The sequence below is a fragment of the Colletotrichum gloeosporioides genome (genome assembly GCF_011800055.1).
Source record: "Colletotrichum gloeosporioides strain Lc1 chromosome Unknown consensus_17, whole genome shotgun sequence".
Lineage (NCBI taxonomy): Eukaryota > Fungi > Ascomycota > Sordariomycetes > Glomerellales > Glomerellaceae > Colletotrichum > Colletotrichum gloeosporioides.
Window position 1 is genome coordinate 482531 of NW_025544662.1, and position 25534 is coordinate 508064.

Here is a 25534-nt window from a genome sequence, read left to right on the forward strand (position 1 = left end):
ACTTGTCGATAACACACCAGTTTGATCCCCGAACCCTGGCTGCCCACGCTTCAAGATCCTCGACCGTCACACGGACTGGTACGGCAGCTACACGAAAGGTGCATAACCCCACGTCCAGCTTTCCTGCACAGATATAAGAAAGCCTTCAACATGTCGGGCCGCTACTCCCTGCGCCAGACTCCCAGGTTAGTCTATTTACTTTCCATCTTGTCTCTGCATTTGAGATTGTCGGCCGAAGTAATTGGGCCCATCGCAACCGTCCCACACGACTCGAAATCGCAGTTGCGTACCGCCTTCCACTCGAAGTCAATACTCTGCACACTGAACCCGCCAACCTCCAGTTCACTAACTGGTTATTCAGGAAGAAGGAGCTCTTTGAGGGTATGGTTGAGACCCCTCGACGTGTCTCCTCCCGCCGCAAGTCACCCGAGAACGAACCCACGGCAGACACCACCGAATCCAAGATGCCAGCCCGTACTCCCCGCCGACGCGCTACGGGCAAGTTTCGCGAGGAGCTTGATGACGAGATGATCACCGATAAGGCCGTCTTGAACGGCAAGGCTGAGGTAGAGGAGCCTTTGGCCAATGGTTATTCCAACGGACACGCGAACGGACACACCAATGGACACACCAATGGACACGTGAAGGAGGAGTCCGTCAACGGTCACGCTACCAACGGGCATGTCGAGGAGAAGAAGCCCGAGCTTTTCACGAACGGCGACGCCGCTCCTCCCACGAAGGAGAACGCTCAGCGTGTCTATCAGGAGGGGGAGATCATTGACGGCTGGAAAGTTGGCACCGACCCCAAGATTGACACCTCGGGCGAGTTCGAGTTTGGTGGCAGCCTCGGCACCTTGTCCCTGATGATTGGTTTCCCTCTTCTGATGTGGTACATGTGGATCGGAGCCACCTACTATGACGGCGGTGTGCCGCGCCCTCGGGATGGAGAGTCACTGGGAGAGTTCTTCCGCCATCTTGCCGACCTCGTCTACACTGGAGCGTTCCCTTCTCTCCGTGCCTGGCGCATCTACTGGACCTTCTTCATCTTCGAGGGCGCATGCTACTGCCTCCTGCCTGGCGTCTGGGCTTGGGGTAAGCCTCTCGCTCACGAGGGTGGCAAGCAGCTGAAGTACTTCTGCAACGCCTACGTCAGTTGGTACTTCACTATCGCTGTCATGGCAGTGCTGCACTTTAGTGGTCTCTTTCCCATCTACACCTTCATCGATGAGTTTGGACCTCTCATGACGGTGGCTATTCTGAGTGGATACCTTGTGTCTTTCGTCGCTTACTTCTCTGCTCTGTGGAGGGGGGCTCAGCACCGCATGACCGGCTACCCCATCTACGACTTCTTCCTTGGTGCCGAGCTGAACCCCCGCATGTTTGGCATCCTCGACTTCAAGATGTTCTTCGAGGTCCGCATCCCTTGGTTCATCCTCTTCGGCCTCAGCTGCGGTGCTGCTGCCCGACAATACGAGAGATACGGATACGTTTCTGGCGAGGTTCTCTTCCTAGTCATGGCCCACTACCTGTACGCCAACGCTTGCGCCAAGGGTGAGCAGTTGATCGTGCCCACCTGGTAAGTTTTCTGATACATCTCACGCGACCATGTCTAACAATATCCAAGGGACATGTACTACGAGAAGTGGGGCTTCATGCTCATCTTTTGGAACCTTGCCGGTGTCCCTCTCTCCTACTGCCACTGCACCATCTTCCTCGCCAACCACCACCCCGACGAGTACAAGTGGAACCCCATTGCGCTCACCGTCCTGTTCATCGCGTACCTGTTTGTCTACTGGGTCTGGGACACAACCAACAGCCAGAAGAACAGCTTCCGTGCGCAGGAGCGTGGACAGCTCATCAACCGCAGGACTTTCCCCCAGCTTCCCTGGAGGGTCGTCAAGAACCCCAAGACCATTACCTCGGCCAAGGGCGATGTCATTCTCGCTGATGGCATGTACGGATACGCTCGCAAGATTCACTACACTTGTGATGCCTTCTTTGCCATCTGCTGGGGCTTGATCACAGGTTTCAAGTAAGTGGAAGCGTTTGCAAGAAGGCCTTCATAGTGCTGACAATAGTCTAGGAGCCCCTTCCCCTGGTTCTACCCCGTCTTCTTTTGCGGCATGATTGCCCACCGCGCCGCCCGTGACATCCACCGCTGCCGCCAAAAGTACGGTGATGCCTGGACCGAGTACGAGCGCCAGGTGCCTTACCTCTTCATCCCTGTAAGCCATTAGATCCCGCTTTCAGATGTCAATAACTAACACCTTGCAGTGGGTCATCTAAGCTACCAGATGTCCATCCATCTCCACATGATGGTACCTCGAGACTTCGGCCGCATGGCCATTTCTGTACATATATGCTTCGTCACCTACTGGTGCATCTACCTTTGTTAATAATGGGGTAATCGGAGCAGGCCGGCCAGGACAGGAAAACTGCCGGCGAAACACCTTGCCATTTCGGCATAAAAGCGTTTTAATCACGGTGACAGCCATCTTTTCGAAGACGATACTGTTGCTGCTTCTCATGTATATACGGATCACGATAATTGCTCACTGTGTCAATGAAAATGTTAATGTTAGAGATTCGTATTGAACTGATACAATTGAAGTGTCAAGAGTTAATAACACACATAAATGTTTGGATCTAAACTTCTTATCGGCATCGTTCTCGTCGCCGTCGTCTTGTACTTGCTAGTAACTCGTAGCAATTTCGCTAGATTTCTAGACGATGCTTGAATGCTCCATGGATATTTGCGTATCCTAAGGCTGATTCCTGCTTCCACCGCGCAGTCAGCTTCTCCTTCCAAGTTGGGAAACCGAGACCCTTTGTTGGGTTGATTCAACGCCTCGTACTTGACGCAAGTGGCGGAGCGCCGTAGGGTGATAACCTCAAGCAACCGATCTTGCAGGTGTATAGAAACAACGCGTCATTTTCATGCAGAGATGTAGAAGTGGCTGGAGCGGCGGCGTGTTGTAAGATCCCGAGACCCGCGGCTGGTCCTTTTGATATATTGCAAGAATCACCGTTCAACAGACTTCCGCCGATTGGGCCCAATTCCGATCTAGATGTTCCAAGTCTTGACAGGGGAGACAATATTATTCAAGCCAATGTATTGAATTTAAATGCAGCGGCCGCTGCGCTGACGAGAGCAAATGATCTTCATAGTTACTTCCAATTCATATCAAATTCGTCCGATCAAGTCGTTCGTCTTTTATACCGTGGGCAGCGTCCTCGACGACTTGCATCCGGCGTCAAAGAACTTTCTTGTCGACGACGGCAAGTACTTCATCATTGGCGGCGGAATCTCGCCTCAATACATCAAGGTCGTCGGCAAGAACTGGCTGTTGTTATCGTTTCTCGGAGGGGGCAAGCATAAGATTATAATGCTTCCAACGAGAAACATGCACAAGCATCTGGCACAATTGGCAGCCTGGCTAGGTGAGGGAACTATGAGGACGGCAATCGACTCGATCTTCGGCTTCGAAGAGGTGCCAAAGGCTTTCCAGACGTCGAAGACAGGGAGGGCAAAGGGTAAAATCATCACACGTGTAAGCGATCAGGAGATGTGAGACAGAATTGATGGAATAGGTTACAGGGCGTCAGGTAGCTGGGGCAGGATATCTGTACCTCGGGAGACATAGGAACAGGGACTCGCACCACAGCCGATCTTCTTGGAAATGTCTCAAGCAAAGCCACAGCTACAAGTTGCACATATCATCAACTTCACCACAATCATTGCCATTTTTGAAGTTGTAGGGTTGAAAGAAGCGAAAACTGCAATGGCAGTCAGAACATACCCTTTACACAAGAGACGAGACGGTGGGCGTTTCTGCGCTCTAGTAATGCAGCCTGCTTAGTGTGAACTTCGGCTGGTCAAGCCAGACATTTTGCAGGGAGCGGATACGAAAATGATATGTTTTAACTGGACAGCTATCAATCTCGACATTGCCACGAGAATGCAGAATGCTCTATTTGTGCACTTAATGATGACTGAAGGATCTAGGACTCAGTGGCTTGTAATTGATGAGCTCCAATGAGCTGCGTTACTTCGGCGCTTCCCTCGAAATCCAGTGTCAGCTTGGGCAAACGATCTGCGGCTGTAATTAAAACCCTGTCTATGCTAACCATTAAGGAGACTAGTAATACACAATCAGCTGCAGGTATCACTACAAGATTCTTAGTCCACACCCTCAGCTTGAAAGCTGACCTTGGACTGCGCCTCTAAGGCGCATTCTAGTTTTAGATGGTGTCTTGTAAAAGGTATGTAAACCCGGCAGACATCATCTACTTTTCAACTTCAACACTCGGTAGTTTCTTTTCATTTGAGCAAAATAAAATGGCGACTTGTCACGACCATTCATCCCTGGACAACGACAGGCGACCGACTGCCACCCCCAGGTGTTCGATACACTCTGAAACATCTGGGTTTACTCTCCATGCCGCCGATTCCGATCATGAAGTGCCTGGAATGGACGACTTCGATAATAGTCGGCCTGCAGACTGTTCATCAAGCACCTATGCGAGCGTTCCAACCGAGGAACCCCAGACGTCTTGTTCAACCCATCCTGAGAACGCAGCGAAGCTAGGTGATGAGAAGACCAATAGAGATACCATGTCATATAAGCCATTGCGCAATCTCGAAGTCCTCTGGCTGTGGAGATATGAGTTGCTCGCAATAACTGTATCAGTTCTTGCCTTCATATCCATCGTGATCCTTCTGAAGGTGTCCGATGGAAAGCCTCAGCCGCAATTCGCGTATTCAATCAACCTTACAACAACTATTGCTATTTTTACTACGCTGTTAAGAGCAGCAATGCTTTACATTATAGCTGAAGGTGAGAACAGTGTTCTAAATTCTATGCCACTGAAGGTTTGCTAACAGACAACAACAGTTGTCGGGCAACGCAAGTGGATCTGGATGGAAAGTCCGCGTCCTCTGCGACACATTGAACATTTCGATAATGCCGGAAGAGGCCTATGGGGATCACTGAAGCTTCTATTTTTGACTCTCAAGCCGTACGTCACCGTGCTACCACTCGAGTAAAAAGCTGATACTAAAACCTGAAGGTTGAAGAAGGCTCACTATCCTGATCTCGCTTATCGTGATCACTTCATATGCGATCGGCCCTTTCGTCCAGCAAGGAGTTAAAACGTACCCTTGTGCTATTAATGGAAAGGGAATTGCGAGAATATCAATTGCTGAACGCGTCGTAAGATCAGACGTCAGAATTATGCAGCAAGAAGTCCATCCTGGCGATCGTGCTGTCATCAGAAATGTCCGGACTGGACCGGAGCTGCAAATGGTTGCCCTCACTGGTCTGCTATCCAGCTCTTCCGCTGGCGCTAGCACTGTTAATCTTTTTCAGTGCGACTCTGGCAATTGTTCATTCCCTCTCAGAGGACCAGGGGTTACACACATTTCACTCGGACTTTGCAGCACTTGCACTGATGTAAGATCCAAAGTACTAGAATCCCGACACATTTCAAACCTCTCCCACGTGCGTGAGACAGACCGCGATTATCGATTCAACAACGGCTCCGAATTTGGAATCAGCACCTTTTTCAAATCCGGTATTTTCAACATGACGACGGAAAGGATATGGCCATACGGAAAGGAGGAAAAAGTCGAAAATGCCGAGACATCCATCCTGTCCTTTACGGCGAAAGGCTGCGGCCGTTCGAAGGATCGTGCAGGCTTGACCAGAAAATGCGAGCATAATTACGACAACATGCTGGGTCTTTTCCCAGAGTTCGACATCGTGGCAGCGAACTGCAGCCTACGTCCGTGTCTTCGCCGCTATCATGCCAACGTTTCGAATGGTGTTTTGAACGAGGAACTAGTCTCTACATCATTGATCAGTCCAGTAAACATATCATATGTCCAAGCCAACATAGCCGATGAAATAAGGAAAACGCTCGTATACCGGAATTTCTCCTACGTCACCATGGTTGAACCTTGTATTATCAACGATGTATGGTATGACTGGTCCAACGTCAGCCAAGCACCAAGAAATGGCGTAGAGTGGACCTCCTGGGACATAGGAGACACTCTGTACAATGCGCCGTCAAAATGTCTGCTATCCATGGACCCTGGAGAGCTCCTCGGAATCAGAAGATTTCTTATCCAGACGCTCAAAGGGTCATGCATGAAAGGAACTGGAGGGTCAAACAGGCCAGATCCCAGCCTTGAGGGCGGCCGGATAGTCTGCCAAGGGGGCTTCTGGGCTGACGCATTCTTCAACAGCGGAAACGCCACATTCGACGACATCTCCGCCGCCTTTGACAATATGGCGACCGCTCTGACGAACCGCATGCGCGCGAAAGGGCGTGAGTTCCTCACAGAAGCGCGGAGCTTCACGAATGGGACTGCTGTCGAAATGTCCATCTGCATGCGCGTTGACTGGCCATGGCTGGTGTATCCGGGTGTCCTGCTAGTTCTGACATTGGTTCTCCTTGCGACCACATACGCACAGAGCTGTCGAGATAGGGGAAGGCGTCCTATTTGGAAGTCGTCGATCCTGCCTCTGCTGTTCTATGGAGCAGAGACGCAGCATACTTACCTGGATACGCAGCGAGGTAGCTTGGATGCGAGACAGGCTTTGCCTCTGATGCAACTGGCTGAGCTCGAAGCAATTGCTGATGCAACGAAGGCGCGGTTCTGCAGCGGCCGGAATGTAGCTGGCTTCATTGTCGACAAAACGTCTCCTGAGGCCGCCTAAGTTGCAAGGGACCTGTATCGACGGAGGTCAAACAAGAGATGAATCATAGCGAGGAAAGCCTGCCGCTGAAATGCAAGTTGTGCCAAAAGTATGGTTTGAGAACAATTGGGATGATTGCTCTCGTATGATATGTGCGTTTTATCATGGTTACGCCTTTGCGCCAAGAGTGTCCACTCGAACCCCAAATTTGTTAGGTTTCATCCTGTTTTGAACTGCTTCTCTCCAGAATTCCTTGTTCTCGTCATTATTGACCCGCAACGACCCTGGATAGAAGATGTCCAGCAGAACCAACCCCATAGAGGGATAGTCTTTCTCGACCTTTTTGATGACAGGGTGTACCCTCCTGTCACGAATCGTCTCCTTGTGCGTGATATGTATGCCATGAGCGCTCGGCGATCTGGAGACACCAGCAGCGTACAGGTTCTGAACACTCCCAACGAGACCAATGGCGAGCAAATCTAATATAGCATCAGTTTCGAAGGGGCATGACCGAACAAGAAGCGATCAACGTACACCAAGTGTGCTCCTCCATGCCTGAAACAGTTATGAGCAGCATAACCCAGAGAAGAGTCAGGACCACAGTTATGGTTCTCGTTTGAAGCGTTGGCTTGAATACGCGCGTAGCGCGAGCAAGGATCTCGAGATCGAGCCCAATCTTCGACCGACGATTGTTCTCGATGAGTACTACGTGACGACTGCCGTTACCTTGGGTTATGGCGACAGTCGCACCTCCATCACTGGGACAGGCCCATTTTTCCTGCCGCCACTGGGGCAGCGAACTACCAACGACGGCCAAAAGAGTGCCGGCGGCCGTGACGAGGAAGATTGACCAATCCTCGTAGACGATCCACGGGACCATGGAGACGACGAGTTGGATAAGTATGACCATACAGCCGGAGTACCAGACCAAGTCAAGAGACGGGACGCCATGTGCGGCCTTTGGTTCAGAGTCAACCGTGTAGACTGAAACTCTCAAGGCTTCCCAGGCAGGTCCTCCTCTCATCTGCGGCGATTTCTCGTTGCTAGCTTCTGGGTTTGCAACGTGCTGCTGTTCATGATGCATCTCTTCGTCCACTTTGTAGGTCAAGTCTCGAAGCAGACGACCCAGGACCCAGCTTGACGAATTCCGGAGGTGGGTGCTATCGGCGCCAACAACCATGACACCATCCACGTCCGGCGCTGGCATGAGTGTCCCACCTAACACACCCTGTTAGCTTGGTTTCTCAATGAAATTCACCCAGGCGATTGAAACTCCCGTCCACGCACATCTCGAGACTCACCGCCAAGGGCATCCAGCAGGGCGCTTGCTCCATACGCCACCCAGCCGAAGGAAAACGCGACGGGAGTGATTCGGCGACCGGTCTGAGCGGCTACCGCCTTCTTTACGATTTCGGGGCCGAGGAGAAGGAGCACGGAAAGGATGTCGGCTGGGTTCCTCCACTGGAAACGCAAAGCCCGTGCCGCAGCATCGTTGAGCACCTCGCGCTTGACGGGGATGGAACTCGCTAGCGAGTAAAACCATATGGGCGCCATTTGAGGCATGATGAGAGGTTGGAAGAAATGAAGAAAATGGGAATCAATTGAGCTTTCGTAATGTTGCTTACTTCCAGGTGGATATTCGATGCAGCTGCAGTCAGAACCCCTCCTTGTTCCCCATCGTCGGGGAATGGACGACAATATAGACGAAATGGGGCAGGAGGCCTTACTACAACATGTATAGAACACGAACTCATATCACTGCAAGCATCAATTATGGGCGGGTAAGCATGGTCTGACAGTGTTAGCCTAACTTGTGCTACACCTTGCCGGGCCACACTTCAGGGAACCTTCGCGCGAAGTCACAGGCTTTCTCCTCACAAGTCAGACAAACGAAAAGCCAGACGCCGTAAAATGTAACTGGAAGAACTCCGCGCCCGCATGCACTGTCATCCAATGGCGGGAATCCGTGTGGACATGCATGATGGTAAGGGTGGCGGACCAACGGGAGAAGCCCAATGGCGATACGCCCCGTTGATACAAGTCAAACAACAAATGGTCTTCATTCTGGCCGGATCCTTAGTCAAGACCAATCGGAATCGACTGAGACTTTCATGCATAGCCAGCCACAACACAGCCATTCTTGCTGAACTCAGCCAAGTGCTTTTTCATCACGCACATGATGTTCAATTCCAGGTTTGTGAAGGGGGATTCTGACATCTGCCTGGGATTCTGGTTCAATATCGTCATTTATTTCCAAGGAATAAGGCGGCGGTTTATAGTACGTGAATATAAAAACGAGAAGAACAAAGATAAGTTCTAATGGTTCAGATGATTCTACGAAAAAGCTCACCAAAAAGATTTCCGGTGAAAGCTTCCACTCTGAGTCATCATTTACCGTTTCCATCAATAGTTGTTCTCTAGAAGCCGCTCATGAGCAAGAGCAATACTGCGCAATCTCATTTCTCGCCCAGAGTCATCCTCTTCCTCTGAGAAGTCTGGAAGCATTTCCATCATGTCGGCTGCAGCACGCTTGAGATGCTCTTCTGCATCTTCTGAGAGGCGTTTCCGCTCAGACTCGCTCGCCGAAAGAGACCTGATTCGTAGGGTTACACCAAGGCAAAGTGCAGTGACGCAGCAAAGTAAGTGCTTCTTCCGGAATAGCACATCAAACTTTTTGAGAGCGCTCGTGAGAGTCTTCTCGATGTTGAGAGCCTCCTGTTTACCCGGGATAGGTGGGCCGCCTTCAGGCATCCGTAGGCTGTAGTCGATGATTGCCTTCGCGGCGTTCCCTTCAAGTCTATCCCTTTCTGCAAAGCGGAGAGATCTCATGAAATATTCCCTTGGCTCGTCGAGTGGCTCGTCAACGCCGTTCTCCTGGCCAATGGACAACAGGATGAGGGCGCCAAGGGCGCTGCGTTTGACAAAATAATCACCGTCCCTGTCCTCAGGCCTGCCACCGCGGGCTTGCTGCTTGTTGTTAATCACCTCCTTCTTAACGTTTCCATGGGACTTCGTTCCGTTTTGATTCAAAGGCTTCTGGCTTCTCGTCCTCCCATTCATCATATCCAAAGTCCTCGCAAAGAATTGCCCGGCGTCAGAGAAGTTCTCGGATAACATCGATACCAGGCCGCGTTGATAGGTCAGCATCGCCCTGGTATAACTAGGAATTGAATGAGCCTGGGAAGACAAATCATCCTCGTTAAGACTCTCAAATAAATCAAGAGCGCTGTTGTATGCTTCCTCGGCCTTGTTCCATTCTCGCTCTCGCAGATAGTGATCGCCAAGTGACCAAAGACCGTTGATGATAGCGTGTGACTTGGCTTCGTCTTCGTCCACCTCCAGTCGCAGTTGATCCGCCAGCTCCGGATCGAGATCATCCTTGGATAGTTCGAGCAGATATTGGGCTGCTTTCTGGTTTGCTTTCGCGATTGAGTCGATTAACTGTTCCCGGAGCGACCTGTCATCAACAGTACCTGACTGTAGGACCCCCAAGAAATTCTCATCATCCCCTAGCCATTCGTCGTAGTCATGTGTACTTTCGGAACTAAGCCAGGCCACAGGAGCAGGCTTTTTTTGGGGCTCATAGTTTTCGACATCAACATCAGCCTTCTCGTCGGAGATGGAATCCTTGGGATACTCGGAAGACACATTGTCAAAATCTTCCAATTCCGTCGACTCATCAGAGTCCAACTTGCTTCCCATGATGATCTGCGAATAACGCCACTCAGACTCCTCGAGTGCTTGAGTTTCCCAGACAGTGCCAACATAGTCGCACAGCAAGGTCTGCTCTTCATTGTGGTCCGCTCTCTGGCCGAGCCTCTTCACAAGCAGAGCTGGCTCTCCTTGTTGTAACGAAGCCATGGGACGCAAAAGCAAGCAGCGCTGTATTTGGGATTTCTGGAGCGCGAGACGAACTTTGACACGCGACGAAGGATCTCTGCCAAACAGGTGGACTGCCTTTTCGTCATCCTTCTTCAGCTCCCGACAACGCCACTGACCGGATATCGCGCCATCTTCTGTGACATCCAGTAGTGAGAGGAAATCAGACATAGTGCGGCTCTCAACGTCGATGGGTGTTGCAGCTGGCATGTTGAAAATGGTTGATGGGCACCACGACCATGGGCCACTGTTTTTCATGGTGGCTTCGCCATGGAACAAGCAGAGCGAAGGAACCTTCCCCAGATATGACAGGATGTCCCGTGTGATTTCACCCTCTTGCCCTGAAAAATCGCAGTGTGGAACATCAGCGAGCAGTGCAGCAATTCTCGTCTTGTCGCGCGGACGGGAAGTAGATCGTGAGTTGAGCGTGTGGATGATGTCGCCAATATCGTTGATAGGCTCTCGCAAGCGTTTGATCCAGCTCGTAGCCAACCAATGGGCGGGACTTGTCGTGGACGGGAAGAACTCCAAGATATCCTTGTCAAGATCATACGGGACGATCTCGCCATCCTTTTTGAACAGCACCTTGACCTGCTTGGACATCTGCAGCTCCAACGCAGTCCAACCGCGAGAGAACCAGTTCGACAATACCAGCGCAACGCACGGGCTTCCGTCGTCCTTGAACTCGGTGCGAGTGAGCTCCTTGTCGTGTACGATAGTGCATTTCGCATTGGCATAGTTCTTGTGTAGGGACTTGAGAGCCTTGGCATACTGCCCCTGACCTTCCGGCACAGATACAGCGTCCCACCAGATGGCTTTCCGGTCCTCGCCTTCCCAGACTTTATTGACCTTGTCTTCCCAGAATTCCCAGAGACAGGAGTTGACCATGCGAGCGCTTGAGTCTGGGTCCTCCTCATTCTTTGACGAGAGACCCACGCCTGTCCCGTCCGACCAGACGTGGGAGATCGCGACGTAGTCATCGTGCGGGTGAGCAAGCTGAACTTTGTTGTCAGATATGTTTTCCTCGCCGCAAAGCCAGGCCGTGGAATGACCTTCGTCGACGGCCTTGTCGATTTGGTCCATGTCGAACTCCAATTTGGAGCAACTTTGATGTTCCACAGGCGCATGCATTTGCTGTGTCTTCGTACTGTCCATAATAGCCTGCTGGCAGAACTTTGGCGTGCAGTTCTCGTGGGCTTTCTTTTCTTTGTCGTCAACAAGACTATCCATCGCCCCCAAGAAATTCATAATGGTTGGCAGATCCGCATCCTTTCGGTCGCAGGCTTCAAGGAAGTTCCATACTCGGAACTTGCAAAATCTGGTCTTGTCCAGCTGGTCGAACGCTTTCTTAGGCCTCTCGAGTCCCTCGCCAGTGCTGTCGGACATCGAATCCGATACCCAGCGACCGAACTTCTCTGGTCCAACTGAGAAGTTGTACTGGACCGACACCATCCAATAGAGCAGGTCCAGAGTCTGATCCAATAGTTTGACTCGCTGATCCGCGTCCTCCTCGACCTCTCCATCTTCGGCTCTGTCGAGGTGGTTTTGAAAATGAGTCTTCCTGTAGCATGGCCGTGAGCATTCTGCCAGAGCCATTGCAAGTCCCGCAACAGCACTAGCAATATGTGTATGCCCAATAGCAGACTCCTCAGTCCAGTCCTTCCGATGATTCTCCTGGCAAGACATAGCAGTGATTGCCCATTCCCTTAGAGATGGCCACCCTGGCACTTTGGGGGCACGGCTATCCATTTTATCACGCAGATCTTCGCACCTTGTGTTCTTGCAAGGATTAACGGCAGCGTACATGCAGACATGCGCGACCTGAGACAAGAAGCCCATTCCATCGGCAGCGAGTGCTCGGTAGAAGTTGGGTTCCTTGGCCCACATGGAAACATCGTTAGGTCGAATATTCGCGCACTCATAGTGAACATCGTCTGCGTCGTTTGCGTCACCGCGTAGGAGTGAATCTTCGAGACCGACTCGAAAATACTCGATTTTCGTTACCTCGTCCAACCGGCTGGTGCATTCGCGGCAAAGCTCCGCATCGTCCTCAGCGCCCGTGCACATAGGGCCATCGTCGTAGTCGTCAGACGAATCCCGCAGAAATCTGAGATAGGATCGGGCTCCTGGGTAGTTCTTCAGACGCAGGCGTTTAACATCGTCGGACTCCGAGTGGCCTCCGTAGTCCCTCGAGAGAGCGTCGAGGTTGTCAATGGACCAGTACTCTAAAAGCTTGAAGAAGTGGTCTTGTGAGCTAGCCATCTTTTCCGGGACTTTTAGCAGAGATGGTGATAATTCGTTGTTTGGTGGGATGGATGACAATGCCGAGGGATCTGGAACCTCCGGGGGTTAAATGCCTCGCCAAAGCCAACATGTGAGCGACATTTTCCAAATCAGAACAGCCCCATGAACATGTTCCGTCGCATCAATCCACAGCATGGTTTGAGAATCTTCCTCTTTGGCCGACATCGCCGACAAGGCTCTGGCGTTGGACCTTGGCAGTGGGCCCTCGTGAGGCTTTGCTAGACATGGAACAAGACATGCTCCCAGTGAACACTTGTTGGAGTCTGTAACCCAATTGAGTGCTGACAGTGGGTAGTAAGATATCCGCAGTTTCTATTGGGTGCCTGATTGATTTCTGTAGATAAGCTGCAGAATGATCGAACCACTGGGCTGTGGCTGTGTAGGAGTCGTTGTTGGAGGCCTGCTCCAACATGCAGAAACACTCCACACAAGAACCCCTCCCCGGGCACCGCTGCCTGGAGGGTGCAAGGGTCGTGCGGAACAGTTGCCTAATACGTGAGAATAAGCACGGAGAACGCAGCATGCATTCTTCAGCAAGTTTAAATGCTTTTAGACATACTCGCACACTCCCAAATAACTAGGTATATATTTCTTGCGTGCTTATGATAAATCACATCGATATGTCTGAGTTTACATCCCACGAGTAGATCGAGAAGGGGAAAGACCTAATGAATCAAAGTATAAAGAAAGCTTCAAGAAAGAAGGACCTTATGTATGAAAATGAACTGCTCAGTGGAGCGTGCAAATGATCATGTGAAGAGTTCTATCACTAACTTAGTGTAGCTTACTATCTAGCCCGACTGATTACAAAATTGACTGCTTATGAAACAGGACTTATTTTCGTAACATATTCCATGTGAAATTGTTGAAGAGAAAACATAATTGTAGATAGAAAGGAAACTTTCTCTTGCACTGTACTGAACCGAACACATTGCTGCCGTAGATCACAACCTTCAGCTTGAGTGGGGCTAGACCGTGCTATGAATCAAGTATCACCTACATACTTTTGCCAATCTCGGGATGTAGAGACAGAGGGAAACTTAACGGTAATCAAAGGACTAAGAGGAAGAGTGGCTCATGGCTCGTAGGACTATGGGGAGTACAGGTGGCTGAATGAGGTCGGTAAGCTAATTCCGGGGACGAATTGGTCATAATCTCTAGGCCATGTCTTCACCTAACTCTCCCCGCACTATGCGCTCAATGGTAAGAGATTTATTGGGGCAAAGCCGAATCAGAGACCGTTCAACGCGAAGGAAAGTGCCAGTCGTGACCACGATGGCCACTAAAGTATGAATCCAGTCACTCAGGCACAGAGCAGAACTGATGAACAACGGACCACCATCTGAGGACTTAGTTGCGGTATACAGAGAACCAAGTCAAATTTATTGACTTGAATAGAGAGAGGGAAAGCTCAACTGTCCAAGAAGTCAAACACAGCAAGCGGATGGGACCTCAACAAAGTTTTGCGCACCACCACAGAGGACGCAGGTGGCTTCCAAATAATCAACCGCAGGTGGCACAATAACTGTCCGATGGAAGAACGGCCTTCATGAAGTTTGGTGGCTTGATTGACGTGCATGTGTCTCAAAAAAGAGGTTACACACGAGTGTCAAGTCTGCCTAATCGAAACTCGCCGGAGTCAACGTTACTTCAATCTATTCTACGCACTCGCATGCTCATACGGATGTATGTCCAATAAGGAGTTTCAACTGCAGCGTGCTAATACTGCAGTTCCACCAGGTAATGTTTAAGCATTGCTCGCGGCTGGGTCATTGACCGTTTCACCGAAGACGTCAGCGTTTTTTAAGATGTCCTCACGAGGGCAATATTGCCACTGAAATGACTAGACCATTTCAGAATCTTCTTTCGCCATAGCCTGTCATACTCTTCTCAGCATTTAAGACGTACCGCGACTTGAGACTTCTACCTAAAGTAAGCTTTTCAAACCCCTCCTCTCCCCAAGATCTCGTATGTCTCAGACCGCCGTCATGACAAGAGGAGATCACCTCAAAAAGGTGGTGCGGAAAGAACTTGATGAAGCTCGCCGTCAATCTACCAGCCAGTAAGAGTTGGCCCGGCCATGTTCGAAGCGAACGGCTCAAGGAAATGTCGACTCTCAACCTGGCCCGTGTCTCAGGCGTTCCGATCACGATGCCAGAAATCCTTCCCGACATTTCAGCTCGGCTTACACAGCCCCCCCAAAACACCACACCACCACATCCCCCCCGCCAGAAGCAACCTCATCTTTCTGTCCCGGCCGCAAAAGAATCACCCCGAATCTTACCCGTCCAATTAGTCCTCCCAACCGAGACCTGCCCCTCCTGCTCACCGGCAGCTCCATCATCCATGCCTCCATCAACCTCCCGCGTTTGCTGTCTCACACTCACTGCTCGATTGACGGGTACGAATGCTCTCAACGACACGATGCCCTGCGTGCACCTGATAGACCTATTCGTTGCGCGTCAATGCAAGGCCTCAAAAGTCCACGCAGCCACCGCCAGAATCATCCATTTCCCCAAAGCCCATCAAGCCACAAAGGTCAGCGGCAGCCCCCGATAGGCCGCATAAGCTCCCTCTCACCGCTCCCCTCCCATTGGCCACAAAGCTCACTTTCAGCTCCAGAGCTGAGCCTCCTCCAAATGAGCTCGTCATCTGCACGTAGGCTTTTCCCGCTTAAGCGTACTCCCTCTCATTTGTCGGCCATAGGGCTGACTTCCTATCCTGCCCAGCTCCCGGGCGTCGTGGTTACACCAGCCTCAAAAATGCCAGAAAAGTCTCCGGCTCCCATCACACCGCACGGCACGGCACTTGGAGCTAGGCTAAGCTCTAGTTTGCGCGGGGAAGAGAGGAGGGCTGCAGGGCTGATCCGGCAAGATACCCGGCGGCGTGGGATAGGGCCGAGGCTCGTATGGGCGAAAAAGCCTCCTGGAGCTAAGATTGTTGTGTGTGTGTTCGTGTGTTCAGTCTTTGCGGCTTCGTGTCGGTGAGAGCGGTGCAATGTGCTTCCATGATGCTATTTTGAGAAAGTCGTCTTTGCCGAGTGTCATTTTGGTTCCCGCATGATGACTTTGCCTCCGGAATATGCCCCAGCTGGGAAAGCCACGATGCGTATGCCCGGCGACATGACATTCTTTCTTCGGTGAAGTACTGGTCACGATGCTTGACTCGACGGCGAGGACCATGATGGCGTTGGAAGTTGATATAAAAGGCACGACATAATACCTCTTCATCTCCATCAATCTCATCACCAGTCCCATCACCAACTCCCAAGCCCTTCACCCCAGAAAGCCCCAATCTCATATCCTCCACACACACTTTTAAACCCATCAACAGCCCACAATGTTCTCCAAGCTCCTCATCACCCTCCTGGCCGCCACCTCCGCCCTCGCGGCCCCCCTCGAGGAGCGCCAAACCGGCTCCTACTTCACCCCCTCCGCCGTCTTCCAGTACAACGTCCGCGACGGCGCAATCTACCCCGCCTCCTGGGGCTACGTCTCCAAGTACCCCCAGAACGCCGGCAACGACTTCACCACCCTGCTGACCTTCACCTACCCGGCGGCCGCCGCCGGCAAGAAGTGCCAGTTCGCCTTCTTCGCCGACGCCAACACCTACGCCGGCGGCAGCCGCCAGCTCGACGTCTTCACCTCGCTCAAGCCCGCGCCCGCGGGCGGCGCGGGCGGCTGGGGCGCGGGCGGGCCGGGCAACCAGCGCAACGCCAACATCGGGCGGGTGTCGATTGTCGACGGCGGGTATGCGACCTGGGACGCGACGTACGGCGCGTACCTGTCGACGCCGTCCGACTGCAAGCCTGCGGGCACGGTGGAGGGGCTGGAGCTGGTTGGGGTGAATGATAACGATTATGTGTCGTTCCCGCCTACCGCTGCCCGGATTCTGTACAACTAGGTGGATGTGTGGGAGTGTGGAGGAGCAGAGTGTTGAAGGGGGCCGGTGTGGATGAAAGTCTATTCGATTCGTCATCACTCATTCAAGATAGTTTCTGATATGTACTTGTTGGTTAGGCGGGACAGGCGTTTCTGGGCAAAGCGATGCGAGTTGAATCACGGTCCTTGAGCATCGGCAGATTGTTGGAAACTTGGCATCCTTAGAAAGCTTTCATTCCTTCCAAGTTCTTCAGAGGACTCAATACGAACTAATAGGGTATTCCCATTAACCTCGAGTCCCTCTGCATCTAGTTGTTGTTAGAATCAATGCTTGATGAATCGTGCCAGAACATACACTTACCGCTTTCATGAGAAGCATCCAGCAGGAGCCTGGTCGTCTTGAGATATCCACGCTTTCCGCACGCTTGATCAAACAGGCCTCCATCATACCCCCCACGCGTTGACCATGCCCTTCAAAGCCTTGCAATCAAGCTTATGCGTCTTCCAATCCTTCGTTTGACACTCCTACACCCATCACGTTAGCAAACCATTCCCTGTCCCCCAATCACCGTCTCGCCATCCTCGAAACTCACCTTCCCGCAGTACCGCACAACACCGCATCCCGTACAACTCTTCACCTCCCCGCCCGCCTTCCCACACCCAGCACACATCTCCCCCGCCGCCGCCCCTCCCCCTCCTCCCTCCCCTTCCCCCTNCCGCCGCCGCCCCTCCCCCTCCTCCCTCCCCTTCCCCCTCGCCGCCCTCCCTCACCGCCCGCCCCAGCTCAAAGACCCTCTCCAGCGCCGCCGGCACATACTTCACCCCGGTGCCCCTCCCCTCCGCCACCCTCACGAACCCCTTCTTCCCCTCCTTCGGCGCCGTCCGGCACGCCCGCGGCACCACGATCGTCCACCCAGTCTTCACCGGCCGCAGGTCGATCCCGCGGTCCTCGAACGTGATGGCAAACTCGTCCCCCGCGCGGTCCGCGACCACCACCGTCGGCTTCGTGATGGTCATGTTCTGCTTCACCTGCGCGACGAGGAACCACTCCTCGCGGGCGTCCATCCCGGGCGCGGCGCCGTCTTCCTCGATCGGGAGGCCGTCGAAGGCCGGGAAGGTCGTCGTGTTTGTCAGGTCCGGGATCGGCATTGCGGGCGGTGTTTCCCTCCCCGGGATGAGGTGGAGGTTCGGCTGGGACGGGTGGAGGAATGAGCTGACAGAAGGACCGCAACAGATAACAAATCCTGCAGTATTGAAACAATTGTTTACCGTCGCTTAGATGCAACCGCTCATAAAATTAGACAAGCTTCCCAGGCGTCAGTCTAGCTGAGAAAGATGCAATATCTGAATGGTGTGAGTGAGAGTGAGAGTGAGAGATTGATGAAACGGACGGGGCCACCCTCGATGAGACTCGCTGAATGTGGTTGGCCGCACGTCCAGTAGAGTGGAGTGAGGGATGTTTAGAGAACACATTTAGGAGAGGGGAATTGAGGCCAAGAAACACGCCGGCAAAAGCTCGGTTGGAAGAGAGAAGCCAGAACACGCTTGGCGGCTTCAAGAGCCTCACTGAAACGGCTGCCGCCACAGGATAAGACGACAGATGACGAGATGACGTACGCTGCAACTCCGGGGGGAAACATGGCCTAGAAAGGCCCCGGGATTGTAGAGGGTTCGCGTGTGCAGATGTCAGGCTCAGCGTCTGGGCCTTCCGCCTGTCGGACATCGGATGAAGATGGCGTCATGGCGCTGGCAACAATTCAATGCACTCGGTTTCAAGAAAATTTGGAAAACACATGCTTGAAGGCTGTCTCCAACCAGACCACTGACGTTTGTGTGCTGTTAACAATCGTCTCAGTGACGATGTGTCTATTCTAGGAAACTATGTATTGTGTAGCATAGCTACATTATAGACTACTAGGACTTCCGCGATCACGGGCTACCCAATGCCCATCGTCGGGGAGCGCTGGGTGACTTTACGACGGTTGCGCCCGCGTCCATCCACAGCGCATGTACAAAAAAGGAGCAACGCCAAATATCCAATCAACAACCCTGGCCTTCCCTGGCCTGCGCCGGTACATCCCTAGAGAACAGGCGCCGAATTGGTCTCGGCGACCTGCCAGCAGAGCCGTGGCAATGCTGCATGCGAAATAACAAATATCAAGTCGTTATATGCTGCAAATCCATTATGCCCCAAAACTCATCCATCCGAATGTACCCGCGGCAGACGCCAGGACCAAAAAGGTCAGGATGCCGGCGCCAGCCTTATCTCCCGTGGTGATGGGGGTGTTGTGGACGCCCAGGTCGTTGTTCGAGTTGCTGCCGGCATTCGGGTCACCTTGGGAAGTACCTCCAGTGCTGTTCGATACGGGCGGCTTGGCCTGTCCGATGAGAAGCGATGACACGGCGCCGAGGACGTTCATCTGCTGGCCGGCACCAATCGTGCCGTCGTAGGTACCCGTGCTCCATTTGAAGCCACAAGTGCGCTGGTTGGCTTGTCCCGTGCACTGCTTCACTGCAGCGTCTGCTGAAGTTTGGAGGACAGGGAGGATTTTGTCGGCGGTGTAGGGTGCAATCTGGGTAACGATGGCCATCCAGCGGGCGACGTAGCCCTTGAAACTCAACATGTCGGTGGTGCAGGTGTTGTGCTCCTCGCAGGCAATCTCGAAAGCAATGTTGTTGGGGAAAAACACATTCATGGTGCCCTGGATGAGACCGTCGAGGCGGGTCTTCCACTTGGCGTCTCCGTCCGTCTGAGTTTGTAAGTATATGCTGTCCAAGTTTCAGGGCGCAGTCGATACTTACAAAGTTGTACATGTGGGCGGCTCCGAGCATGTAAACACCGTTGTTGTAGGAGAACTGGGCCTTGTTGATATCCGTGCAGTTGTGCTCGACGTGGCCACCGTCGTAAATGTTGTAGTCAGCGTCGATAAATCCCACAGATTCTACCCAGTCCCAGGTCTTCTCGGCCCAGTCCGAGTAAGTGGTGTTTTTGGTGTAGCGGGCCAATCTGGCACCGATATTGAAGAAGCAGCCGTTTGCAATACCTAGATTGGGTCAGTTCCGGGGTTACTCAAGAGCAGCCGGGTCGTCTCACTGTTCTTGTAGTTATATCCGTTGTTAGACAGGGGAATTTGCCAGCGCAAACCACCGCCGCACGTGTTATCGTGTCTGTCAGGGCTGGCCATGGTGTTAAAGACGGCTTGGGCGAGGGCGAGCCACTGGGGCTGGTCGGTCGGCGGGTTGGGAAAGTTATTCTCGGCAGCGGTCATGGCGGACATGCCCCAGAACCCTTGATCGTCGTTACCCAGCGATGCCGTGTAGTTGGGAGGCATGTAGTCACGGTTGGGCCCGACCTGGTGCAGCATGGCCTGCATGACGACGTCGTTGTAGGAGGAATCGCCCGTCAGATGCCAGTAGTCAATCATGGTTCCCCAAAGCGCACCACCCTCCCACCAGTAGTAATCACCCGCGGGCGGTGGACCAGGCAAGATACCGGGAGTGTGGCCGGTCTCGTTTCCATCGTAGAACTTCATCAGATCGTAGGCGATGTCCCTGGCCGTGTTCTTGATGTCGTCTGTATTCAGTGTTAGTAAGGCCGTGGGGAAGATCGTCGTGGCTGGGTCGGTCGTGGGGACGGCAGGGAATGCGTACCGTTGGAAGCGATGGAGTAGGCGGCGTTGGCGATACCAATACCGGTGGAGAGGAAAAGAGCGCCGGCCGCGCTGGCGATGAAGGAGCTGGAAGACTTCATGGCGAGGATGTTCGTCGAATGACGTGTGTGGTTGAAGCGAGCGACTGGGAGAAAGGGAAAGGAAAAATGCCGGGTTGGGAGGATCGGTTTCCCTAGGCGTTCGGCGCGGTCGATACTAGATTCGTATCATGCGAAGAAATGGAGCGGTTCGGTCGAGGGCGGGTTTGAGGAAGCGTTCGTTTCGACGTCGAGTATGGACGGCGAACGTGGAGGTGGAGTTGAGAAGACGCAAAACGAGGGTCAGGTTGGGGAAAAGCAGGAGATGAACCGGGAAGTTGAAGGGAAAGGAAGGCGAAGAGAGGGTCGGGAACAGCAGGTCGGAAGGGAAAGAGAATGAATGAATGGCAGAGTGACAGCGAAGGGGTGGTGCTAGTGCAAGGCACCTTAGTGTAAAGGTAGAGAAGATACTTGGAGATCGGGCAAGTGCAAGCTGCAGGGAAGGTACCGGTACGGGGGCAATGACTGGCAGATGGGTGGTAGGGCCGGGGTCTGGAAGTCTCTTTTACGAATGGATAATGAGCAAGGTGGTCCTGTCATGTCACCACCGGGGCACTCACCTCAATTACCACATTACGGGAGAGAGAGGCGAGGGGGCACAGCAGAGGGAGACTTTTCTCGTCGTGCCCAACATAAACGAAATGTCAGGCCAGCAGCGGCAGCAGAGAGCAAGCACGGCAGCAGGAATGCGTGTGGTCCGTCTCAGCGATGAACAATGGGCGCAGTGGCTTGCGACGGTGTCCTCGATAGCGTCCTCTGCCAACGGGTCAACGGACTCAAGTGGGCGCAAAACAATACCTAACCCGAGACTTTTGCCTGCTAATTACTCTGATAGCAGTATGTATTTGAGTATGCGAAAACCACAAGCTCCAGTCACATCAATGTCTCCCTGTGCTTGTTGTGCCTGTGCTCACCTCGCGCAGCCAACAGTCCAGCCATCTCCCACACTACTGTACATGCCACGCAGTGCCCAGACGCGCCAAGTCGCCAGCGAGGAAAACAAGCAAATTCCAAGTTTTCCAGCGTTCTTGTCCCGCGGTCTTGGCGATCCAAGGACAGGGTCAGCAACAAGGGGTGAGTGGATGGGTGGTGCTGAGGAGATGGGCGGTGCACGGCTTGTGCATGCCGAGCAATTTTGTCTTGGCTGATTTTCTGCGGGAGTCTTCTGCGAATATCCTTCAGCCTTTCATTGTTTCTGCAGGCTGGGGCAGAAACTCAATTAGAAATGGAGGGACCAGAGCGAGCACCCAATCCATCCTGTCTCGTATTCCAGCCGAGAAGACTGCGCGTACGGATAATACCTCAGGTGCTGTGCCCCCTGAGCGTGAGACGGAGCGAATGCCTGGCAAAGGAGAAGCCGATGGCCGGGCGAGGGAGCGACGGCGTGCCACCAACGGCCTCCCGTCCGTGGCAGGACAACCCCTGACGAAAGTCACGAGAAAGATCACGTGCTGCTACCTGAACCAATCAGATACATGGATATCGCCCAGTTGCCCCCCTTTTCTGATTAAATGCGGGCCAGGTGGTCTGTGCTGGAAATAAAGTGACTGGCCCTCCGTTTATGCGCTCACATTCGTCGCGCTGCCAGGCCGTGTTACCGCCAACTCTTCAGCGCCTGGCGATCGACGGTTTTGCGCTCACCAAGCCCGTAAACCAAGCTTCGTGCTTCGTCATTCAACCGGTGGCGGTTACACCATTCTGCACGAAACACAAGACAGAAGAGCCCCGAAGAAAAAAGTCAAGCTTTTCTGTGCTCCTCCTTGGGTCCTCGGTTTTGCTTGGCTCTGCTAGCTCCCTTGCCTAGTACCTCGTGCTGCCCATGTCGCGCCCACTGCTTGTGTGCTTCCCTCCCGCGATCTACGCGCCTGGGCATTCCCTTGGCGCTCTCGCTGTCCGCAGCCGCCGGGACTCAAGACACCGACCCCATCTCCGATATGGACTGCACCCAGCGCGGCCTCAGCTGAGCGGGCCATCATATCGCCTCACTTCGCATGCTCCGGCCTCAGCCGCCTTCTAGAAACCGTCCACGCATGCGAATCTTCACCGCATTTCTGTCTGCATGCCCTCAGACGGGATGACGGAGTAGTACCGTCAGCAGCCAGGCACATCAGATCGTCATTTGTCCCAGCGTCCGAATGCCTCCCCCTCCCCAAATTTTAAACGTTTGCATCCACGCGTCTAAGCCCCCAAGCAGCCGCCCAAAGGAGCAAAAAAGGGGTCCTCCTTCGGCTCGTTCCTGAACCAAGCAACCAGTTCTGATCTTGGTACGGATGCACAAAAAAAAGGGGGAACACCTTAAGTTTGTTTTGCGGGCTTCATCCACTGCATCTTGGCAAAAGGGGACTTGGGCGTACGCGGCCTCCCGGTAAGGCTGAACATGTTCTTCTCGAATCTCAATGCCAAACCACACTGCCAAGGAGCCAAGAGTTCGCCATGCGTGCGCTCCCGTCGTCGCTGTCGCACTCGAGATGCTTGTATTCGCCCTGGATCAGCACGGTGCCCCTTGGCAATAGCAGCTCCCTCCCTCCAGCCTCCAGGTGTCCAGCTTCCGTAGACGAGTGGTTCTCGGTTCTCTGCACTGCCCCGAGGTCCTGATCTCCACTGTCCAATTCCCCGGAGAAGCACCCCCCTGAAAGAGCTCCGCACGGGGACGGAGCGGCCATTCTGCTGGTTCTCGTTCACGTCCATCACAAGTATTTCGCAGTGAATGGTCCCGGCAGCGTACGCATCCATCCCTGGATAGCTGCCGAGACTTGGTGGCTATCCAGAGAAGAAAACGAGGCACACGGGCCTTAAGAAATCAGACCGTGGAGTTTTCTCGCGGGTCCTGGCTCCGCCGGGACTGATTGTAGGGGAAGCGAAAAATTGTGCACCCCACTTTTGCTACTTAGGTAACCAAGTGACCGTGTCTATCATCCAATCAACCAAATAGCCTCATTGGCTAAGTGGTATAGCGCCTCACTAGTAATGAGGAGATCGCCTGTTCGATTCAGGCATGAGGCAACTCAAGAGGGTTAAACTCCCCCATCGGATCATTTTTTTTTCGTTTTTTCCCTCGCGATATGTCAGCCTTCTTCTGATACCTATCAGATTGTCTTTGGTGCCCTCTAGACGCTCGTGTCATCTGCAGCACGCCTCATCCTCCTGAGACGGCGCCGGCACCCGGCCCCCCGCACGCCGAGCAGACGGTCCGGAGAATGATAGCCGGGTGCGAACGCACTTACACCAAACGCCGTATTCCTCCAGCCGGTCGCACAGCACAAAGACAAACCGATTTTCCAACGCACTCGATAGGTCACATCCTGTCACTCTGTGCTTGGCAGCAGCAGTACGCATACCCGAATCTCTGTGTAAAGACCAGGGGTATGCCATCGTGGTAAGTGTTTTCCGGTTGGCCCTCTGCGGTCCCAGTGATAAAGCTTTCTCGCCCCTGTGAACTCATTGTAAACACTGGAAGAGCTGGTAATAGTTATGCTCCAAAATTGTTGCAGTGTGAAGCCGTCATATCTTTGCATCCTGAATCATTGCATCCTGCGCATATTGTGATAGTCAGAGAGCTGCCCTCAATTGCTCACTCAATTGCCTCCAACTCATAACAAAACTCACATCTCACTCACTCATTCCCTCATCGAATCTCCCTTGCCTTCAAAATGGTCCATCTCAAATCCAAACCAGACTACACACCTCTCACCCCATCCTTCCGGCCCCTCCCGAAGAACGGCCACCTCGCCAACCTCGAGCCCGAATTCGCTCACGTCCTCAAAGCCGCAGACGCCGCCGTGGCGCCCTTCTGGAAGCCCGAGCTCTCGCTCCACGACTTCCGGCAGGCCTGGCTCAGCCCGCCTCCCGCGCCCAAGGGGACTCCGCAGGAGGGCGTTGACGTGCTTGCGGAGACGCGGAGGATTCCCGTGCGCGATGGCGCCGAGGTCGAGATCAAGATCTGGAGGAGCAAGAATGCTGCTGCTGGGGCGGACGGGAAGGCGGTTCTGGGGATGAGGTTTCACGGCGGCGGGTGGGTTGTCGGGGGCCATATGACGGAGGAGCCTGAGAACCTGATGTTGGCGGGGTTGGGGAATGTCGTTGTCGTGAGCGTGGACTACCGAACGTGAGTTTTTGATTGAGATCCTCTCCAAGTATAGAATCCAAACCGACAGGATAACTTACCAACAAATTCGCAGGGCTCCCGAGCACAAATTCCCCATCCCCCTGAACGACTGCCTCGACGCCACGAAATGGGTACCCCCTCCCCAGTCCTCCATTCCACTCACCAAGCCGGCAACTAACCATCGCCAGTGCAAATCCAATGCCTCGACCCTCGGCATCGACCCCGAAAAGATCCTCCTCCTCGGCTCCAGCGGCGGCGCCAACATCGCCATCGTCACGGCCCTGCGCATGCGCGCGGAGGGCGTCTCGGGGCTCCTCGGCCAGGTCCTCGCCTTCCCGGTGACCTGCCACCCGGCGCTCATGCCCAGCGACAAGTACGAGCTCGCGAGCTACCAGCAGTGCCACGACGCCGCCATCGTCGACGCGCGCAAGATGGAGTTCTTCTGGGACGCGTACCTCCCCGGCCCGCCGGGGGGCGTCGAGCCGAGGGCGTGGCACTCGCCGTTGTTGGCGGCGGAGGGCGGTTTGAAGGGGCTTCCTCCTGTTTGTGAGTTTCCTCTCTTGTCATGTGAAGGTTGAGGTACGCTGGAAGTGGGAACTGACTCTGATGTGACACCGGCAGTGATGCAGGTCGCGGGAGCTGATCCGCTGCGCGACGAGGCCATCGCGTTTGCGGAGCGCCTGCAGGAGGAGGGGGTGACGACGGAGCTGCACACGTACCAGGGCATGCCGCATTGTTTCTACATGTTTGAGGGGCACCAGTCAACGACGGAGTATTACAGCAGGGTCATTGGCTTCGTCAAGAAGATTGCGGGGGACGCGGCGACGCGGGCGAGGTTGTAGATCTCTAGCTTCATCAATAGACACGGCTAATTTGGTTCAAGTGATCGCTGGCTATAAGATTTCCTGCGTTCTGG

The 25534-nt window shown here is 53.5% G+C and overlaps 8 protein-coding genes across 8 annotated transcripts; 4 read left to right on the forward strand and 4 right to left on the reverse strand.

The window, feature by feature from the left end:
• Window positions 1-150: 150 nt before the first annotated feature.
• Window positions 151-2286, forward strand: GCG54_00011033 (Delta(24(24(1)))-sterol reductase; the record flags this gene model as incomplete). The annotated part of the gene is made up of 5 exons (XM_045410943.1): window positions 151-185; window positions 362-1576; window positions 1625-2032; window positions 2084-2225; window positions 2275-2286. The coding sequence occupies 5 exons, from the start codon at window positions 151-153 to the stop codon at window positions 2284-2286; spliced, it is 1812 nt and encodes a 603-aa protein (XP_045268001.1).
• A 2185-nt stretch (window positions 2287-4471) lies between these two features.
• On the forward strand, window positions 4472-6722 carry GCG54_00011034 (uncharacterized protein; the record flags this gene model as incomplete). The annotated part of the gene is made up of 3 exons (XM_045410944.1): window positions 4472-4838; window positions 4896-5019; window positions 5078-6722. The coding sequence occupies 3 exons, from the start codon at window positions 4472-4474 to the stop codon at window positions 6720-6722; spliced, it is 2136 nt and encodes a 711-aa protein (XP_045268002.1).
• A 147-nt stretch (window positions 6723-6869) lies between these two features.
• On the reverse strand, window positions 6870-8264 carry GCG54_00011035 (uncharacterized protein; the record flags this gene model as incomplete). Its single annotated transcript, XM_045410945.1, has 3 exons — window positions 6870-7180; window positions 7236-7929; window positions 7989-8264. 3 exons carry the CDS (start codon window positions 8262-8264, stop codon window positions 6870-6872), a joined length of 1281 nt encoding a protein of 426 aa, XP_045268003.1.
• An 840-nt stretch (window positions 8265-9104) lies between these two features.
• Window positions 9105-12842, reverse strand: GCG54_00011036 (uncharacterized protein; the record flags this gene model as incomplete). Its single annotated transcript, XM_045410946.1, has 1 exon — window positions 9105-12842. One exon carries the CDS (start codon window positions 12840-12842, stop codon window positions 9105-9107), a length of 3738 nt encoding a protein of 1245 aa, XP_045268004.1.
• Window positions 12843-16223: 3381 nt separating this feature from the next.
• GCG54_00011037 (uncharacterized protein) lies at window positions 16224-16787 on the forward strand (the record flags this gene model as incomplete). The annotated part of the gene is made up of 1 exon (XM_045410947.1): window positions 16224-16787. One exon carries the CDS (start codon window positions 16224-16226, stop codon window positions 16785-16787), a length of 564 nt encoding a protein of 187 aa, XP_045268005.1.
• A 422-nt stretch (window positions 16788-17209) lies between these two features.
• Window positions 17210-17914, reverse strand: GCG54_00011038 (uncharacterized protein; the record flags this gene model as incomplete). Its single annotated transcript, XM_045410948.1, has 2 exons — window positions 17210-17290; window positions 17537-17914. 2 exons carry the CDS (start codon window positions 17912-17914, stop codon window positions 17210-17212), a joined length of 459 nt encoding a protein of 152 aa, XP_045268006.1.
• Window positions 17915-18948: 1034 nt separating this feature from the next.
• On the reverse strand, window positions 18949-20516 carry GCG54_00011039 (Mannan endo-1 6-alpha-mannosidase DCW1; the record flags this gene model as incomplete). The annotated part of the gene is made up of 4 exons (XM_045410949.1): window positions 18949-19515; window positions 19568-19809; window positions 19860-20339; window positions 20417-20516. The coding sequence occupies 4 exons, from the start codon at window positions 20514-20516 to the stop codon at window positions 18949-18951; spliced, it is 1389 nt and encodes a 462-aa protein (XP_045268007.1).
• Window positions 20517-24163: 3647 nt separating this feature from the next.
• On the forward strand, window positions 24164-25460 carry GCG54_00011040 (AB hydrolase superfamily protein B1A11.02; the record flags this gene model as incomplete). Its single annotated transcript, XM_045410950.1, has 3 exons — window positions 24164-24618; window positions 24692-25164; window positions 25240-25460. The coding sequence occupies 3 exons, from the start codon at window positions 24164-24166 to the stop codon at window positions 25458-25460; spliced, it is 1149 nt and encodes a 382-aa protein (XP_045268008.1).
• Window positions 25461-25534: the final 74 nt, after the last annotated feature.